Genomic DNA, 12,331 nt, shown 5'->3' on the forward strand with positions numbered 1-12,331 from the left:
CTGACGACTGTGTGTTAGTTGCCTGCAAGATTTTCGTAAGTTAAAGGGGGACGGAGGAGGTGGGGGGAACAGACCAGAGACAGAGCCAGAGTAAATGTCTGTGTAGATGGGAGAGAAGCGCTGACACTTCTCTGCTCCCTCCAGCGTAGCTCCTGCCTCCCATCACTAGGGCTCCGCTGTTTGCTCCAGTGCACCCCAACCCCCGGCTCCGTTTTGTTCTGTTTTTCTTTCTTTTTTCCTTCTTTCTCCCTCTCCCCGTGGTAGTTCGCTGATGTGCAGCCCGAATTCATCTTCTGGCAGCAGCAGAGGGACCGGGGTCGGCGGCGCGGCGGGGCGCGAGCCGGGCGCGGAGCGGTCCGCGGGCAGCGGCCGCCGGCGCCTCCTCCTCCGCGAGAAGTTTGGCCGCGGTTTGACAGAGGCGAGGTGACGCCCTGACAGACAGGATCTCCCTGCCTGAGTCCACCCCCTGCGCCCACCCACACACCCAGCGACTTCTCCCCGGCGAGGTGGCGGGCTGGGGGCAGGAGGGCAGCGGCGCTCATGCTTCTCGCTCTGTGTTGCACCCGTCTGATTTGGGCTACCTAGGGAGCACCGTATCTCGGAACAGCCTCTAGGTGGAGAAGGGGGACAAAAAAAAAAAAACCCAACAAACTCGCCCGCCCACACCCCCCAAAAAAACCTGTAGTTCCTCCATCCCTTACCCTTCTTTCCCAAGCCGGCGTGGACAGCTGAACCGGCAACCTAATCCATCTGCATCCTGCTCACCACCTCTCTGCCCGAGGGAAGGCGAAAATGCTTTGCTGGAGGATGGCACTGTGGCTGGCCGGGTGGACTGTCTGTGGGAAGCCTTCCTCCTGCTCTGGCCTTGATTATGACTACACTTACGATTTCACTGAAGAGGATAAAGCTGAGGCGATAGATTATAAGGATCCTTGCAAAGCTGGTAAGTGACTTCCACGTCTAATACAGCTCCCCGCCCCCTCCCCAGATGGTGACTTTGTCTCGGCTTTATTTGCGGGGGGGAGGGCAGTCCCGGGCTCACCTGCTTCCTCTCGGGGCAGCAGCGACAAGCGGAGCCGGAGCCATGCGCCTGCCTCCCTCACCTGGGGAAGGTACCCGGGACTTGCTTTTCTGGGACTTCCCTAGAGCCTCCGGCTTAGGTGGGAGAGGGGGCGGCGGCGGGCAGGGCTGGACTGGCCACCTCCGCTCCGCGTCCCCGGGCGCGTCGAGCCGGCCACGGAGCCGGGAGGGCTCTCGGAGCTCACGACGCCACCGGAGACGCGGAAGTTGCAGCGGGCATTTCGGCGGGGCTCAAAGGTTTCGAGGCAGGAGCGTGTGCCCCGCAGCAGCAGCCGGGAGCTCCGAGCGGCACGGCCGGGCCCCGCAGGCGGCGGCCGGAGGGTGGTGGCTGCTCCCGGGGCTCTGCCCGCCCCCGCGGCGGGAGCGGTGCCGCCTCCCGCCGGCTGCCTCTCGCCTCCCTCCGTCTCAACCTGTCCCCCACTGGCAACGGAGGGCTTTTCTAGGGCTGTTATCTTACTGATGTAGGACTTCAGCCTTCTGAATGCCAGGTACAGTTATTCGTCCATTGAAGTTATCAGCCACCAGAACTGACCTCAGGAACCGGGTTCACCGGTACTTCAGTAGACAAGTGTATCTCGAGAATGCTTTTTCCACCCCCCTGAAAAACGTGTTATGAACGACAGCAGTGGTCCATTCCCAACAGCTCTACTGTTAAATGCTGAAGTTTTCCAGCAGTCTCCTTTATATTAATTAGTTATTTTATATTCTGAAAACTGGTTCAGCCAAAGGTTTTGTTCACTTTGTAAGGTTTCGTTTAATTTATTGGGGAGAATGTGATGAACGTATATGCCAAATATGCAGACACTGTGTTTCTCTAATCACAAAAATCTTTTGTTCCAAAGTGTGAATTGTTAGGTCTTACTTGCGTACAACTGCAGAATGCTCAAGTTCAAATAGAGCAGAAGCAACTGCAAACAAAAGAGTATTTTTTTCCCGATTAGCATACACACACATATATATATATAACTTCATAATAATATACATAACTTTTATTCTAGTCTGCGGTTCTTTAGGAAGAATTGTATCTGTCATTTCATATCATGAGAAATGTATATCTAGTCTTAGATTGCTCTGGGCTTTTTCTAGTACTTCTTTTTTTGTAGCGCGAATACTTAAAAATTGTAATTCATGATACTAAGTGTTTTAAGGTTATACATGAGAGAGACAACAGTAACACTGCAATATGATCAGTGTCGACAGTTCTCTGCCATCACTGTTTGGAGAAAGAAGCATTTATTTGGAAAGCTTGGCCCACTAAAATATTTTATGGAAGTCCTTGCTGCTGCTGCTTCTTCACAAGGTGCTTAGATAATTACTGTGATGAGAGACAGGTAGATGTGTTAAGAGTTAGTTATGTGTAGTTTCCCTTAGTCTTAAAAGCAATCACTTTGAGGTTTTCTCTGCAGTAAATACCCCATGCATTTATATGTGTATATATTTAGCGTGTGGTAGCTTTTCAGAAATGAATATGTCTGTCACCACTGTATGTTGGGTTTGTACCATGTACTAATCTTTTTTAACAAAAATTAGAAAGTTCTGTGTATCAGTGAAACTGATCCTCCAGCAGTATTTCCCGATTAGTTTTCCTGATAAACCTTTCCTAAGGGTTCCATTAATTTTAGCCTGTGAAGTACTGATACCTGATCAAAGATGACAGGTATAGTGGGTGCTCAGCCTCTTTTAGCAGCATAACCCAAATGTTTGTTCTTCCTAGGGTCAGGTCTTACTGTCTGGCTTGGGTTTTGGACTCCTAGGAGTAATTTTACTGATATCTACCATTAGGATGGTTTCCACAGGGAGGTCCTAAAGAAGGACAAAGCCAGGCTTCACACTCAAGGGTGTGAGTTGTTCACACTCACATTTGTGTGATCACTGCATGCCTGAGATAACAGGATAAACCAAAGATAATTCTTGCTGAGTTTGTGTTCAGTGTATGCAAACTTTGTATCTTAGATATAATTAACACCTACTTTTACTGCATCTGGAGGGCCAGCAGCTGAAGGTATAAAAGTGCCTTTTTTTTTTTTTTTTTTTTTTTTTTTTTTTTTTTAACTGTAACTCTCAGATGTAAGTGAATTTTTGCAGCTTGGCAAAATGAGGGAATGCCCACAGCCAGGTAGGGTTTTATCTAGTGACATACTTCAGAAACTCCAGTGAGCTCCATGCAGATTTTACAGACGTGCTACAAGAGCTTGACCTACCACAATTTGTGATCAAATAAAATGCTTTGAAATCAACCACTACTAAGATCCCCCAAATATGCTGATGTAAGATGGATTCACCTGTATTTAAAAAGTTATTTACATTCTGTTTTTCTCCAGTGAGTAGTGTTTGCTGCTTAGTTTTTATTCCATTGATCACATGAGAAAATATTTGTGATCTTGTGACAGAAAGCATGAGGCTTCAGATCTATAGTTAGAAATAGTTATAATTCTATGTATGTAACTCTTTATACATACATTCCTAAATCTGTCAAAGCAATCTTCTTTTGGTAGGTCCCTTTTTTCCTGTTCTTTCCTTTTGTGGAAGAGCCAGAGAAATTTACCAGAAACAAAATAAGACAGCCTCTGAGATGTTATTTTTACATATTCTGTGGGATTATGTATGGATATTCTGTGTGTATTTAAACATTTTCATAAGGAACAGATCATTTTAGTAAGTGTGCCTAGATTCACACTGTTCCTTTGATTTAAAATTCTCAGAAGCAGTGTGGTGCAGGATGCTGTAGAGGCTGTAGTTCTTTTTCCTCTTCAAATAAGAGGAGTCTGACAGATGCACAGTATGTTTAGGAGTTGTTTCTGGAATGGATGCTTCCAACTGCATCTAAAACAGCAGCTATTTTATGCAACGACTCCAAAATTCAGTCTCGGCAATGAAGCCAACAGGAGCCCTGGAGTAAGTGTTCCAGAGAAGAGAAGAGCCTGGAGAAATGCTGTGGTGGTGTTGAGGAGATGAGTGTTGGTAAGGAAGCTATTGACATTGTGAAGAAGAACTTTATGAGCTATGTGGTTTCCTGTGTGTTAGTTTGCAGACCTTTAACCTATGTATGACTTTTGAGTCATGCTACTTCTTATTATAAGTATCTTGGCATGCTGTAACAGTGGGATGTGATGTAGCACAGTTTCTGTGCTTCTGATGTCTCAGATACTTCCTTGTGTCTCTCTGCAGGATATCACCCTCAGTGTTTACCATTGTGAAGTTCAAGTGTAAGGCATTCTTACTTTGTCTTCAAGGTCTAATTTGCCAGAAGATGTGAAACTGGGAATGCCAACCTCATTGCAATGTCAGGCTTTAAAGAATCTAAGAACATAGATCACCTTTTGTGTAACTCATGTATTACTCCAAAAAATAAAATGCATGTTTAGATTTAAATTAACACTGTCAAGCTTTTCATATTGCAACATGCATCTACATTTATCAGTGGATTCCTGAAGTTTTTCCTTTTTTTCATTCTTACTACAGTTTATAATTTATTAATGATGTCTGTTGAAATACAGAGTGAGAGGGCTAGGAAAAGAACTTCCCATCCTGTAATAGTTGTTCATAGTCTGCACTTAGTTGATATAAAAGGTTTTTTGAAGACTTTTGTTTCACTAAAAGCAAAAAAGGAGAGTGTGGGTTACTCTGGTGTGATCTTCCAATTAAAATACTGTGAACTGTGGGAGAGTAGGCAAGAAGTCTTAGTTTTGTTGCATAGCTACGTCACTGAGGAATGATACAGCCTCTGGACTGCTGGCTGGCCTCAGATAAGTATTTTCTAGCATTTCTTCTAACAGGTATTTCACTTAAAAAAAAAAAAAAAAAAAAGTTAAAGGTTTGGGGAATAAACTCCAAGTTAAGTTCCTTCATCTATTGTTTTTCCCAAGGAAAACTCCATCATACAAAACACTTAATTGGGATTTTTTTTTTTTTCTTTCAAATTATGAGTTGCTTGAGTTGGAATAGAAGCTTTTAATTTGTTTCCCAGCGAAGCTAGATACAAATTGTTAAAAGAATACTAATAAAGACAAACTATTAGATCTACAGCTTTGTAACTTGGAAGTTGGTTAGCTTGCAGTTGCATTGACTAAGAACAAATTCTGTGTTTGTGTAAGGGGTTGAGAATAAGAGAAAAGTAAGAAAGACCCTCCTTGTTGTGTCAATTTCTCACTCCGGTGAGAGTTTAAGGAACTCACTTGGTTTCTTAACACCTTTATAAAGTTTAAAAAAGTTTTGATTGTCCATAACATGGTTAGTAATATTTCATATCTCACTCAGGCATGAAATCTGGTTAGGTATTTTATTTGTAAAGTATGTGAACATGGAGAGTTGGTAGTAGATGTTAAGTATAGTTATTATACAACGTAATCTGTAACTGCAACCTAACTTTTGTTTATTGATGTTGTAGCAGCAGCCTTCTATACTGCTAGGTTGTTTTTTGTAGTTTGTGTCTTGTATTCTGAAATGTGGTTTCGGCTCTAAGCGTGCTAGTTGTGCAGTATGGTAATGCAAAAATTCTTAAAACCTCTGATTATACATTTTGATTTAGATAAGTGAGATATTTAATATTTATATTTCAGTTATATAGTAAATCATGAGTGATATATTGTGCAGTTTGTACTAATATAGATATTGTACTGCTAATGTCACTTGCCAAATTAACAGAGCTGTGACTATTCATGTAGTAAATGCACAGTGTAGGCAGCTGAAACAGAAACAAGCTTTTCTCAACAGTCTGCCCTAAATGGCTTTCTTCCTGCTTTGGGTAAACTTACAGGGTAAATCAGACTACTGAAAAATGAAGTTTCTAAGTTATTTATTTATTTATTTATCAGAATTCTGCAGCATTATGTTACCTGTGGTGTCCTTTATGTGGTATCTCAACTCTGAAAGAGATCTGTGTGAACAGAAAGTTCTGTTTCTCCTTGGCTTAGTGAGACTCTGGCAAAACTATCTCAAATGAATATATTTGATGTTCTAACTTTGTGAATATTCTTCCATACCAAAGGCTCGATTTCATGTCCAGACTACTTTCAGTCAGGATCTGTTTCTGTGTATATTTCTGGTGTGTCAAACAAGTGACCTGCAAGGAGCGGTATTACATCACTGCTTAGCAAGCCTAATTGACAAATCTTATTGAGCTTGGAATTGGGTCCCCCAGGCAAGCTCAGAAACATTCACCACACCTGGATGTCTGCTTCATATCATTCTTATTGCCCCTCTGGAAAACAGGGTTGATAGGCTTATGACATAATTCCATTCACTACTTTTTGGAGAGAAACGGTCACATCTGTGATGCATGGTATTGGCAGAAGGGGCTGTAAAACAGAAGAGTCACCTTCTGGTTTTCACTGGTGCAGGGAATCTTGTGGAGGAATACAGACCTTTTATTTTTATTCCTTGATGCATTACAGTATACTAAATTTTATAGCAGTGAACAAACTAAACAAGGGGAGTAAGCACTATTCTTTTGTTTAGACAATGTGTGTTTATCCTTAAGCTGAAATAGATTTTTATAGTCTTGCTTTAGACTCATGAAAAATGTTAGGTTCTACCACATTTTCCTCTGTCCACCTCCCTACTACATCCCTTCAGAGCTATAGCAACTGAAAGCATGATTAGAGAAATCTTTGGGTATTTTTAGTTCTCTCTTCTCAGGATATTTTTCTTGGCTAACAGAGACCTAATAGCTAATCTGTTAATGTGTTTTAATGCATATTCGTTTGGTGTGTCTGCTGCCCATGTCCTACTTTCCCTATCATCTCCTTCATAGTTCCTATGGCACGTTTCCTTGTTTCCGGATTCCCTTTCTCCACTGAAGGCATTTTCTGCATGTTTTTCAGCTTTGCCCTGTGCTGCTCAATCAGTCACCTAATCCTCTGTGTGTTTTCCCTTGACATATTCTTTTCTTCCTTAAAATTATTAGTTACTTTCTCAAAAATATAACTTCAAGCTCATCATAATGTTAGATAGTCTTCTAGTGCTTTGGTAGTTCTGTAGTAAAGAAACTGTGCACCTGTGCCCACAGCTGGACATGAGGAGGAGGAGAAGGACAGATGGGCTGTGCATGGCTGGCATGTTCTCAGAGGCTTCTCAGTGCTTAGTGGGCTGCCAGTGATCTGTTAAACACTGCATGTCAAACCCTGAAATATCCTGCTATAAATATTTATACAGAACACATACATGATCCTTCTGTCTCTGTTGGACTCACATACCTAAATATAAAGATCTGATGTGAAGACTGTACTTGCTGAACAATAGACATCAGAATACTTGAAGTGTAAAACTTGTATAAATAGTCATGTACCAGAACAGGTTGAGCTGGAGAGCGTGAAGGTGAAGGCTGTGCCATGGACATATGTAAGAGTGTCTATTTGCAACCCCTGAAGAAGTGTGCAACCCATGTGAGTGGTTGCCCTTGCAGACTGCTTCGGAGGCAGTTTCTACTAATACAGATACTCTTGGATGACTTTTACTGGGATTTTTGCCTGAGGAATGGTCTGCAAGTGCAAATTTCGAGTGACTATAAATCTGGGAGCATCGAATGTTTGAGGAATACTTGAGCACTTACAGAGCAGTAATGCACCAAAATGTAGGTTTGTGGGTTTTCCCTTCAATATTTAAAAGCAGAGATTGCTGAGATCAAAACACACACAAAAAGATTTTGTTCTAAAATGACCTCTAGTTTTTTTTTCTGGAGATGTGTGAAATGTGATGCTGAATCAGATATGCAGTGTGTATTTAAGTAACTGCTTTGCTGTATATACTTACTTGAGATAAGGCCTATCAGTAATAGACCAGGAATTGATTTGGATTTTAAAATAAATTCATATTGTTATAGATAATATTGCAGGACAATATGCCTGGTCTGAAGTATCCTTTTAGTAACTTAAAATACACAAACATTCTTAGGAATGATTTATGTTACATGAAACACTTAAAATGATAATTTTGGGTAGTTTTGTGTAAATTTTAAAATACTTATAAATCATGCTTTAAAAGTTGGTGCTATTCAGCAAAATAAGCTCAGCTGTGCCAGGATAGTCACTGTCAGTCTAATGGTATCTTATCAGGATTCAAACTTTCAGAAGTTTCTAGATTGGTATTCTCATATGTCGATGACAAAATACAAAGGTTTTAATATTGTGTTAATGAATAATAAGTATTGAAACTCTATCTGATCAGGAAATAGTAAAAAAATTGGGACACAAAAAATGCAAATTAAAGATATTTCTTTTAAAACTGATTTTCAGTGCATTTCAATCTGAGTTTAGAAATTATGGTATTGTAAACTATGGTGGAGTTTGAGTATCCACTCTTGGAAGAAGCAAGGGGGTATGGACATCAGCTGAGAAGTATGTATCTAAAGAGCTGTGCAGGTGCTTTACATTATTCTCATGCTGATAGCAGCAGTTACACATATTTCTAATAATAACCCTTAATTGTTATTAAATAAAAATTAATCAATTTTATTGGTGTCTGACATTTTTATAGGTTCTAGTTAGTTACATTCTTGCTGTCCTGGGTATGGTATCACTGAAGTCCTTCAACATTTGTCCATTTCCACAATAAAGTAGAAAGAATTTTGAATAGGGCAGAGCAATTCTACATAGAGTGGCTAAAAAACAGACCTACTCTGTGTTTCCAGATGATGTACTCAGATAAGGAAAGAAAATAATTTCAGATGGTTCTTATATCAAGATTAATTTAAACAGTTTACTTGCATGGCCAATTATATTTTCATGAAGAGTAGTTTTAGAATAACTCAGAGGGTGTGAGAACATGACGATGAACTGCCCAATTTCTCCATCTGGTAAAATGTCCTTATATTTATAACAAATTTGCATATATCTTTATTTTTACTTGTACTCACTTTTCCCCCCCTTACTTAACATTACTCTTACAATTGTGATCTTACTACAGTTTTATTTGCAGGTAGTTTAAGGTTCACTACTTGACAACTGTTTTCATACTTAGAGTTGTGTATTTCATCCCTTGTAAAGGTGTATATGCATACAGACAAACTGATAAATTAGGTATTTTTTTGTTTAGGCCACCTGCTTAGCCCTTTTCTGACTAAGAACATAGTGTGTTTCCATGCAGAACTGCCAGCATCATGATGAAGGAATGTTACCTGTCTTTTTGTGATCTTCATTGTAGTATTGGGATTTTTGATCTATTACTATCTAAGATTTTTGAGCTATAAATAGCTGAGGAAGCAGATTCATACAGATAAGTGTGTTGTTCCACGAAGGTTAGATTACTGGAAAATCTGTTTAATGAAAACTGTAAAGAGCTGTTCAAGTTAGAAAACAGAAAATGAAAGAGAAAGCACGATATACATCTACAATTTAAGAAATCACCAAATAAGAAAAAAAAAAGTTTTTTGTTTCTATTCCTATTAGTCTGTTAAATTCCAAACTAGCAAATTCAGAATTAAGACATGGAGATATACGTGGGGGTTTTAAGAAAACTTTTTTAGATTGCAGTCTGCTGGAGGATTCCGCTTAGGCAGCATTTGGATAGATGATATGACATTTCCATAGATAGCAAGGGTATCTGGAGCTCTGATAATTAATAATGATATCATTTTGAAGTGGATATTATACCTCAGGCTTCTGAGTTCAAGCCAGTCTTTAGTAGCTGGAAACCTGGATGAAACTTAAATGTGTAGCAAGATTATCCTCTTCTACCTATTGCAGATTCTTGTTTCTTTCTGTGAAGCAGCTGTTGGTGACTGCTGTGGGATACAGGACCTTGGATGTGATCCAGTGTTGCAGTTCCTTTGTTCTTCAGCCTTCCCTAAATGCTATTTCAAAAACTCATGTCTTGTAGTATGTCTGAAAGATAAATGCAATTTGGCTATTTTGGGAAGTGAATGAATTTCAAAGCTCATTATGACTGTAAAAGCAATGACCAACTGTTTGTGATGAAAATGAATGTATGCAAGAACACAAGAAGAAAAAGGCATTTACCTAATGTGTATGGATTCTCTTTAAACACATGTATGCACATGCCCGCCTGATTGCTTAAGTAAGTATCATTGAAGCAGAGATGCCTGTAGAAGTATCTATATAGGATTTTTAAAGTTGTTTGGTTTTGTTTTGTTATTTTCTGCATTGGGAAATGCCACATTAATCTGTGTGTTAAACCTGATCTAGAGGCTATTGAACTGTGGGAATGTTCCCAGTTACTTTAGAGATAATATTTATAGATGAATAAGTAATAAAGTGCAGAGCTGACTAATTTACTCCTGTGTACTTGGGCTACAGCTCACTTGTATTCATGTGCTTACATGTTTTGCAGGCACATTAACGAAGGCAGTTGGATTTTTGCCCCAGTTTCTGTAGTTGTCATCACTAACACCAGAGTATCATGAAATCTTACATTCAGTGACTTTGTGATTGCAGGTTCTTTCTTGCTGGACTGGGGTGTGAAAAAACTCCAGCAGCTTACAAGAGCATCTGATTTATTTATTTTTTTATTCCTTCATAGGGAGCCTCAGGATAAGACTGGATTTAGATTACTGCAATAACTCCTTGGCCTATAGAGATAGGTTTCTTCTTGTCACAGCTGAATACTTTAGTAATTGTTCAATCTGACAGATGGCTAAAGTTGCAGACAAGCATGACTGTTGCAGTGGCATATACAGTTCCTTATCTGTGTAACTTCAAGAAATGTGAAGTCAAAGATGATAAGCCATTTGTTACAAAAGACAGCAGGCATGCAAAACTAGTGTGAGTGTTGTTTGGAAGAATATCAGCAAAATCATGTACCATTAGCTGAAGTTTGACAAGCACAGCAAGTCTCTTCAGTAATTTAAAATATCTCAAAATGAAAACATTTAATATCCCAGAGGCTAATAGAACTTAAAGAGATTTTGGAAAACTAAGAGGAACATGTGTACTAACATCCCCATTTATTTAATAAGTTGAAGAATTAGCTACATGGTAAAATAAAAACAGAATGGTAAGTATGGCGTGTTTTTTTTTTTTTTTTTTTTCCCCCCCCAAAGCTATGTATAGTTTGTATAGATTGCAAAAATCTCTAGACTGCAGTATAGACCTAAGTAAACTTAAGACATAGCCTAACTGGATAGTTTGTTACTTTTGTGTTTCACAAACTTCTGTTTTCTTTTGGATACTGTTTCTTCAGTGTGTTGAACTTCAATCATACCCTGAGTAGTAAGAAATGAGTCCAGATTTGACTGAGGATTCTTGTTTGAAGAAAAGTCCATTACTTGTCTTTAGTTACAGTTTTCTGGAATTACTTGGCAGGAGAAATAAGGAGAAAAATCTTTGCCCATCATGACACAATTCTCCTTTTACAGTCTGTAGATCCTTTAGTCCCTGAGTTGGAGCAGCAGTGGAGAGCAGGGAATGTAGGAAAGGGTGGGGGTTTTTTGTTTGTTTGTTTGGTTTTGTGTGTGTTTTGGTTTTGTATTTTTTTTTTTAATAAGTCCTCTATCAGCATTCTTGAGGATGAAACCTTTTCACACATGTAGAGGTGAAAATACAGAAACCCAGATCAGACCTTTTGGATGTTTTAATTCATAATACTTTTAAATGGGAAGAAGCTGAATTAAGTATGAATTGTAGCACTGGTGGATCACAGCCAGTGTGTCTACAGAAATGGAACTTGGGTAAAGAGAAATAATAGCATAGACTCCTTTTTCGCATTATGGAAGGTAATCAAATGCAGAGATGCCTCCTTGGTCAGGCACTGTGTTTATGGACAAATGCAGATCTTGAGGGGGCTAGAACTAAAATTTTAAAAAGAAATGCAGACTATTCTGTGGTGATTTAAATCAACAATGTTTAGAGCCAGCTAAAGTAATGACAAGTTTTTAAACTTGGATAAAGTTAATTTGTCTTGGCTATTTTTTATACTCTAAAATAAGTATCTATTAGATTTATTTGGAGTATGGTGCAGCATTCCATTACATATAATGTATTTTTGCTGATTCATTTATCTAGTCATTCTAGGCCCAGAGATGTATAGGAAGTAAAAGGTTTCCTGAATTATTCAGAAAGACCTGATTATAAATGTAATCCTTTTTTCTGTCTTTCCTTCTGATGAACAAGCTTGGACTAAAGAACAGCCCTAAGGAAGAAATAAATAAAGATTAACATAAATACAAGACTGAGTTCCAATTACGTAGTTTTATAGAAGAAGAACATGATTTGACCATTGGTTTCTGCTCACATACTCTGGCTTGGCTTTATTCGCCTAAAATGTCCTAGGTCTTATCAGTGAGGAAATATTCCTCTCC

The 12,331-nt window shown here is 39.3% G+C and overlaps 1 protein-coding gene across 4 annotated transcripts in view; it reads left to right on the forward strand.

Moving 5' to 3' along the window:
- The first annotated feature begins 417 nt into the window (after positions 1 to 417).
- The window catches only part of TLL1 (tolloid like 1), a 134,461-nt gene continuing 122,547 nt past the window's right edge, over positions 418 to 12,331 (forward strand). For 2 of the 4 annotated variants that reach the window (XR_007889430.1, XM_051618952.1), the window contains exon 1: positions 418 to 943. Coding sequence is in view for 3 of the 4 variants with exons in the window: in XM_051618952.1 (XP_051474912.1) it covers positions 793 to 943 (151 nt within the window). In the remaining variant the exon portion in view is untranslated. The remainder of the gene's footprint in view (positions 944 to 12,331) is intronic. The other 2 variants (XM_051618948.1, XM_051618950.1) reach the window with 2 other exon arrangements.

This window comes from Apus apus, chromosome 4 (assembly GCF_020740795.1).
Source record: "Apus apus isolate bApuApu2 chromosome 4, bApuApu2.pri.cur, whole genome shotgun sequence".
Classification (NCBI taxonomy): Eukaryota; Metazoa; Chordata; class Aves; order Apodiformes; family Apodidae; genus Apus; species Apus apus.